This window comes from Lithobates pipiens, unplaced genomic scaffold (genome assembly GCF_037356315.1).
Source record: "Lithobates pipiens isolate NorthernLeopardFrog02 unplaced genomic scaffold, aLitPip1_a1.2 Scaffold_13, whole genome shotgun sequence".
NCBI lineage: Eukaryota > Metazoa > Chordata > Amphibia > Anura > Ranidae > Lithobates > Lithobates pipiens.
The window spans coordinates 303,187,082-303,195,561 of NW_027507718.1; the positions used below are offsets into that span (position 1 = coordinate 303,187,082).

The window sequence follows — 8,480 nt, forward strand, 5'->3', positions numbered from 1 at the left end:
TTCTATACTACTATCCAGTCACAGAGCCCCCCTCTTTCTATACTACTATCCAGTCACATTGCCCACCTCTTTCTTTACTACTATCTAGTCCCAGAGCCCCCCCCCCCTCTTTCTGTACTACTATCCAGTCACACTGCCGCCCCCCCTTTCTATACTACTATCCAGTCACATTTTCCCCCCTTTTTCTTTACTACTATCCAGTCACAGAGCCCCCCTCTTTCTATACTACTATCCAGTCACAGAGCCCCCCTCTTTCTATACTACTATCCAGTCCCAGAGCCCCCCTCTTTCTATACTACTATCCAGTCCCAGAGCCCCCCTCTTTCTATACTACTATCCAGTCACAGAGCCCCCCTCTTTCTATACTACTATCCAGTCACAGAGCCCCCCTCTTTCTATACTACTATCCAGTCACAGAGCCCCCCTCTTTCTATACTACTATCCAGTCAGAGACCCCCTCTTTCTATACTACTATCCAGTCCCATCCTCCGAGCCCCCGGCCGGTGTTCTCTCGCTGACTTCTCTCTCAGAATACACCTTGCAGCTCCCTCAGCTCTTCCCAGCCTCAGGCCGCGCCACTGCAGCGAGCGCGCCCCCGGACTCAGCCAATGAGAGAGCGCGGGGCAGCCCCACGTTCTGTTTTTTCCCTTCACTCTTTGGAGGCAGCCAATGGGAAGGCCACTCCGTGAACAAACCCAATGTTCCAGGAATCCATTCATTCAGAGGCAGAAGAGCGCGAGGCGTGGAAGGTAGTGCGGGGAGCTGTGAGTGATCGGTGTAGGGTGACACCCTCATTCATCACCATTCTTGTGTTCCTGGGATGTGGAGTATCAGTTCACCTGGCCATAGGAGGATCTACCACCGGGGCTCCCCCGCCGTGCTCTGCTCTTAGTGGGCTGTGTTGCCAGCGTTTGTTTTGCCTTTTGGCGAGGACGAATCGGGGAGTAGAAGAAGAAGAGGTGTCCTCCTCCCTAGAGCCAGCCTCCTCCCATCGCATGCAGCAAACATCCAGCCTGTCCGATCGCCTGGACCCAACACCCTGACAGACATCAGGCTTCTACCGTGCCGGCCACTGGGGGTGACATCTTCCGGCCACTGGATGTGACATCTCCGGATTATTATCGATGTGTGTGAGTGTGGAGCGGGGAGGGCTGTCACTCAGCAGCCTGCTGGAGCCCCTACCTGGAGATTATTTGTCCTGGAGTAGTATGACACCACTCATGTCCCATGCTTAATCCTCACACTCCCATCTCCTGGTCCCATCACATTGGAGCTGGAGCCTGCTCGAAGCTAGGTGAGATCTCCGTACATGGGTGAGTGGGTGGGGGGCACTGCTCCCTGCAAGGGGGGCTTCACCATGGCTGCATGTGTACTACTGAGGGCTACCTTACATGTGCCCTACTGGGGGGGGGGGGGGGGGGGCACCTTACCTGTGCCCTACTGGGGGAGGGGGGCACATCCCGAGGGTGCCTTACATGTGCCCTACTGGTGGGGTGGGGGGGGGGCACAGGCTAGGGGCACCTTACATGTGTACTACTTGGGGGATCACAGGCGGGGGACACCTTACATGTGTACTACTGGGGGATCACAGGCTGGGGGCACCTTACACATGTGCCCTACTGGGGGGTGGCATCTTGCATGTATACTACTGGGGGATCACAGGCTGGGGGCACCTTACACGTGCCCTACTGGGGAGTGGCATCTTACATGTATACTACTGGGGGATCACAGGCTGGGGGCACCTTACACATGTGCCCTACTGGGGAGTGGCATCTTACATGTATACTACTGGGGGATCACAGGCGGGGGGCACCTTACACATGTGTACTACTGGGGGGGGGGCACCTTACATGTGTTCTGCTGGGGGATCACATGCTGGGAGACTGGGGACACCTTACACATGTGTATTACTGGGGGGGGCACCTTTACACATGTACTGCTGAGGGCACCTTACACGTGTACTACTTGGGGGATCACAGGCTGGGGACACCTTACACGTATACTACCAGGGGGTCAGAGACTGGGCAATCCTTGCATGTGTGTTGCTGGGGCATAAGAGGCTGGGACACTTACACATGAGGGGGATGTGACAGGAGCCTGGCTTCACCATAGCTGCACGTGCATTGCTGGGTGATCTGCAGCCGGGGGGGGGGGAAAGACACATTACACTTGTGCATTGCTGGGTGATCTGCAGCCGGGGGGGAAGACACAATACACTTGTGCATTGCTGGGTGATCAGAGGCTAATGACACCTTACACATATGTACTGTTGGGGACACCTTACACTAGAGGGGGTGTGATAGGATCTTGGCTTCACCATGGCTGCATGTGCATTGCTGGGTGATGTGCAACTGGGAACCCCTTACACATGGGCAATGGTGGGTGATTAGAGGCTGGGGAAACCTTACACTTCACAGGCTGAGAGCAACTTGTATGTGCATTTCTTGGATGATCCAGTGCACATGTACATTACTGATTGATCAGAAGCTGGGAACAGCTTGCATGTGTATACTTAATTCCTCTTGTACTTTCCTGGATGATCAGAAGCTGGGTACACCTTACACATGAGGGAAATCCTAGCTTTAAGATGGCTACTTTTGCCAGGTGATCTGGAACCGGGAACACCTTGCACAAATGGGTGATCAGGAGCTGGGAACATTTGGCACATGATGCCCCATGCAGCAGAGAAGGGGTGTGTCCAGCACTGGGGCACAAGAAGTGAATGAAAGCAGAACAGACAAGACAGCAGTGCATGTGGATGAGTGGGAAGTCCGCCCCCCTGCGGTCACCTCTCCCTCCTCCTCCTCTTCACAGCAAGAGTTTGTTTTCATTCATAAGTTTTTCCTTCCTCTCCCCGTCCTCGATCACCAGGCTCTTTCCCCTCATCATTCACAAGGAGCACACAGTCCCCCCAGCCATCTGCAAACCATTGATCTCCGCTGCCCTGCATCCCCCTCCTGCAGGGTGCATGAGGATGGCACGATCATTGGATCTTTAATGCCGGGCTGTTTCTAAAATGCAGCAACATATCGACATCTACGTGCTGCTCAGGCTTCCTGAGAACTCGGTCAGGGCATTGTAAAGCCCCACAGCGTGTCTGCAGCCTTTTAACCAATTTTTCACAACTCGTAACGAAGTAAGGCAAGCGCTTGTTGGGTGCTTTTAAAAATAATTGGCGAATGTCATTCCCAGGGTTGTTTATTGATCGAGGTACGGTTACTATTCCCTAATGGGGGATTGATGGAAGCAGTCCTAGTGTAGGATGAAGTGATCGTCGTGCAAGCGCAGAAATATATATTGCTTTACAATGCACAATTCCCTCTTAAGAGGTGTAGCTTGGTCTGACTTTTATGGGCTAGTCACATTCTTGTAAGGGTAAAGCTTTGTATATTTTTATTTTGTATTCTCTAGACATTTGGCTGAATATCTACTACTGTACGCTTTTGTTTGGCTAGAGCGGTGAAGAAGATAAGTTAGAATGTAGAAGTCTAAGTAAATGGTTATCGGGTAGTTGTGTGTGTGTGTGGTTTAATAATAATTTTTTTTTTATTTTTTTTTTAATATATATATTTATAATTTTTTTTTCTTTTAACACAGTTTTACATATGGTTCATTTTTTTAAATTTTTTTTTTTTGTTGCAGATTTTCAGATGCATGCCAAGTTCACACTGAATGCCAGAAGTCGAGATCACCACAGATGGAGCTACAAAGTCAACATGGCACTAGCGGTTCATTAGTGGTCATCCAGCAGCCTTCTTTAGACAGTAGGCAGCGGTTGGAATATGAGCGGGAAGTTCAACCAGCGACTATCTTGTCTTTGGACCAGATCAAAGTTCTTCGCAGTAGGAATGAGTATACAGAAGGCCCATCCATGGTGAGGAAACATGGGCCAAAAACTGCACCAAGGCACAGTAAGCCAGAGAGAACTCACGAGATTATACCAGTTAATGTGAATAATAACAATGAGCACAGAGTCCCTCACCTGGCTCACACGGGACATGTGTACGTTGCTCGGGCTCCTGTGCTCAGTAGGTCCACCAGCACAGGGAGTGCAGCAAGTTCTGGTAGCACAAATAGTGCCTCCTCGGAACAGGAACTTTTGGGACAGTCTCCTCCACCCAGAAACGGCTCTGGGCACAGGACGGACAGGGTAGTTCGGATGCAGCCCAAGGCTTCTGTGTTGGTTGTAGATGACCTAAAGAGCTCTTTGAAATTGGACTCGACACAGCACAGGTTTATTTGTGAACAGTGCGGAAAGTGCAAGTGTGCAGATTGCACAGCTCCAAGGACCCTACCGTCATGCTTGGCATGCAACCGTCAGTGTCTCTGCTCTGCTGAGAGCATGGTGGAATACAGCACTTGCATGTGTCTTGTCAAAGCAGCTTTCTACCACTGTTCAAACGATGACGAGGGGGATTCATACGCGGATAACCCTTGTTCTTGCACCCAGTCTCACTGCTGCTCTAGATACTTGTGCATGGGAGCAATGTCCTTGTTATTACCATGCTTGCTTTGCTACCCTCCTGCCAAGGCATGCCTAAAACTGTGCCGTGGTTGTTATGACAGAGTTAATCGCCCTGGTTGTCGGTGCAAGAATTCAAATACTGTGTACTGTAAACTGGATGATGTGCCACGGGGCCAAGGCAAGCCCTCTTGACTTGATTGGAGTAATGTTGTTTCCAACTAATGGATCCACTGGCTGCGTAGGCTATATAAATCTACAGATGTCTTTTTAAGTACCTCTATTTCCCCTGGAATATTCTCTTCTCTTCCCAGATTTCCACAGAAATTGGTTAAGATAAGGTGTTGGCTTAGACATCTACTATGTTCGTTCAACCAGCATAGTCTGCACAGTGGTGCAAACGACAGTGTTAATTTACAAATTTCAGCAACTGATTAGATCAGATGAAGTTGTAACGGTGAATGATGACTTCTGATTTGTCACGAAGGGAAATGTGTCGACAGTCGAGGGCAAAATGTGTATCTTTTTGTCGTCTAGAGGAAAGCCTCATTTCCATTAACCGTTTCTAGTTTATTTTACCATCTAACTAGTTAAATTTTACATTCTGTGTTCTTGCTAGTATGGATGGGCATTTGGTAACCTCAACAAAATATCCCTTGCACCTTCCCCGATCTATTCCCCCCCCCCCCCCTTTTAAAGGCTATAGGCTTTTATTATTATTCCTTCCCCTTTACCTCCTTTTTTTTTTTTTTTTTTTTTTTTTTTTTTTATGCAAGGTGTAGGAGTCTGTTCAGCATGCCACTCTGCATTGAATGAGTTAATCTGCATGAACTCCCACCCCTTTTTTACTTGTTTATGAATTGGCATCAGACACACTTGTCTATGTTGAAGGACATCTATTTAAATCCCCACCCTGCTCCAATTTGCCTTATCTTGTCTCTGTTACTAATGTGTTGCATTCAGGTGCCAGAAAATTCAGTAGCCTTAACTAAATAAGCTCTTTCTCCCGGGAAATCGCAGGGCATCCGATATATTGTTTCCTGACGGTGACCTGTTTTTCCCGTTTCCTACAATGTTTGTTTTCCTCCTTACACCCCCGCCCCCCCCCCCTTATTTTTTTTTTTTTTTTTTTTTTGTGTCCTATGTTTTTAATTGCCTTAGCCACAGCTTGGCGTCTTTTTGTATATTTTATGTACAAATCACAAAAAATGAATATCGCCTATTTTTAAAGACAAAAGTCTGTTTTAGAACTTTTTTATTGTAAAGAAATATTTATTATGTGAATCTATTATTTTATGATATTTATTTGAAAAGACTGTTTTGAAAATTTACAGGTCTGAATATAACAAAGTATCAATACTTACTGAGAAAATAAGGATGACACAAAAGAAAATACCTATGTTAACTATAATGCAGAAAAATATAATTATTAATGAATATGTGTCTGTTATTTCTTTATTTTTTTTTTCAGCAGTCAATACCCACACCATTATGGCTGTCCCACTTTGTAGCATATATTTCAGAATGAATTTTTTATTTTTTTTTATTATTATTTAATTAAATGTATTTTAACTTTAAAATGGGTTTGTTTTTGTTTTCAAAATTAGAATATATATATAATATAAATTTTTTTTTTTTTTTTTTTTTGTTTTTATGCTGCTTTGGTGATCGGAAAGAGCCTAAATTTATTCTGATTGGGGTTCTTGCTACTTTCCATTAAACTAATTCATCAAAGTTTTGGATCCTACATTCAGGAATACATGACTAATACAGAAACGCATTAGACATTTTAAGATTGAACTTTTTTTTATTTATTACAATAATTGGACAACGTAAGCTCATGTCTTATTGGATCATGCATTTGTGCACTTTATTAGTAATAAACCCCCAAAAAATCCGCTGGTGTTAGAAACATGATAAAAAAAAAAAAAAGAAAAAAATCTGCTTTTTTTTTTTTTGTCTCCGAAGGAAAGTCTGTTCCTAAGTCTTAAGGCAGAATATTGATATATTGTTGCAGCTGTGCCCATGTGGCTCTTTAAAATCACATATTTGCAATGCTTAAGAATGTGTGTTATTTGGAGTGAGAGGGAAAAAAATGTCACTCTTTGTTTCAGAAGTGGCAACTTGCACTTAACGTAGAGATGACTTGTTGACCTTGCAGTGTTGCAAGTAAGTTTAATAGCGGTTGTCTGAAACTGTTCAATTACTTTTTTGTTATTTAATCTTGGGTTGTTATATAGATTTTATTTTTATTTATTTATTTTGAACTGCTACATGGGGGGGGGGGGGGGCGGGGTGGTGGAAACAAAAAATTATCCTTGAACAAATTGCTCATCCGCTCCTTCTTTTTTTTTTTTTCCTCCCCCCACTTTGAAAAGACTCCAGTAATAAAATTTAAAAAAAGTGTTTTACTGCCCCAGCAGTCTGACATACCATGTGTGTTTTGCAAGGCAGGATATCCTGACAATAAATTGGAAAATGCCTCCTGACTTCTGTGGGGGAAGGAGGGAATGATAGGAGGTCAAGGGTTTAAAACAAGGGCTGTTGCCAGTAATTCTTCCCAAAGGTTATAATTTCAATGGCTTAATTTGCCTTGCTATCAAATTTCAAGGAAGAACCAGCTGATTACACAAGTCTCTAAAATAGTTTGAATGGTTTTTTTTTTTCCTTTCTTTTAAAATAACATACTTTAGATTGTCTTAATTACACAAAATTATTTTTGCTTTACTGCTGCGCCTCCCCCATATATAATTTTTTTTTTTTTTTTTTTTGTGGGGTCAGCTTAATTGAACAGTAGAAGCTGATTGGTTTCTATGCAGAGCTGCACTAGATTTTGCACTCTCCAGTTTTAGTAAATCAACCCCACAGTTTACTTATCATACACTGATGAGTCCTCCAGAGGCATCAAACAGCTGCATGGCTCTATTCTATCTTTGCTATAGGCTAGTGTTCTTGGATTCATATGTGATGTTATTTAAAGAATGTTTTGCATGTGCCCATGCAATTTCTCCTTATTAAAATCTTTAAAGCAGTATAAAACCCAAAACATATTGTATTGCAGTTTAGCAGGCAGATGTGGCAGCTGCATCAGTTTTCTATTTCCTTTCCCTTTTTTTTATAATTTTTTGGTGATTTGGCCAGTGAGACACAACTCCTGGAGGAATGAGCACAGGATGCACGGCAGACAACAGCATGAAGGGAGTGTTTAAATGTATTAGCAGATTCAGATGCACTAAAAAAATCTCCAGCTCACACTTTATAATCAGTTACAGAAAGCAGTTATTTTCCCTTTTTTTTAGGTTAAAGGTTTTGCTTGAATATATGAAAGCTGATCATTTTAATCGCCACCTGCCAGTATTTAGTGTTTTTTCTTATCGATGTAACCTGATACATTCTGCTGGAGAGATTGTACTTTTGAAGACAAAAATAGAAGAAAGAGAGCCTAAAAAGGGGCAACTAGTACAGTCGTCACCTCTATGAATTGGTAAACTGCAATATGTTTGCTTTGGTTTAATGCTGCTTTAAGGCCTTGTTTCTACAATGTCCCTTGGGCTGTGTGTTGTTTTTTTTTTTTTTTTTTTCATTATTATTATTATTATTAGGTATTTTATATAGCCCTAACGGTGCATGCAGCACTTTACAATGTTAGGGCCGTCGGTACAGTTACAATTCATTACAGGAGCCATCAGAGGACCCTGTTTGCTAGCGCTTACGATCTAGAAGTGTTTTTTCTGTACACCACCACCCATCAAGCTGATATACCCCAAGGGTATGTTAACACCATGTCCATTAAAGTGTAAATAACCCCCCTATAATAATTTTCAGCCAAGGAAGCTGCCATCTTTGCCTCAGTTTTAATCTACAACTGGCATGATGCTGTACATGTGATCAGCGATGACACCAGCCGTTGGATGTTTTGACAGTTCGGTTGAGAGCACAACCAATGGGAGTGTTACGATTCCGACACGTGCCATAAATGAAACTGTTTTATGGGTGGGTTTACTTCTGGTTTAAGCTG

General features: G+C 44.0%; 1 protein-coding gene across 4 annotated transcripts; it reads left to right on the plus strand.

The window, feature by feature from the left end:
- Nucleotides 1-703: 703 nt before the first annotated feature.
- On the plus strand, nt 704-6,042 carry SPRY1 (sprouty RTK signaling antagonist 1). 4 transcript variants are annotated; one of them, XM_077476872.1, is made up of 2 exons: nt 704-1,313; nt 3,643-6,042. In XM_077476872.1, the coding sequence occupies exons 1-2, from the start codon at nt 1,228-1,230 to the stop codon at nt 4,655-4,657; spliced, it is 1,101 nt and encodes a 366-aa protein (XP_077332998.1). In that variant the 5' UTR covers nt 704-1,227; the 3' UTR covers nt 4,658-6,042. The 4 variants fall into 4 exon arrangements, with proteins under 4 accessions (XP_077332998.1, XP_077332999.1, XP_077333002.1 ...); XM_077476873.1 differs by having other exon boundaries at nt 705-1,294; XM_077476876.1 differs by lacking the exon at nt 704-1,313 and adding an exon at nt 2,788-3,210.
- Nucleotides 6,043-8,480: the final 2,438 nt, after the last annotated feature.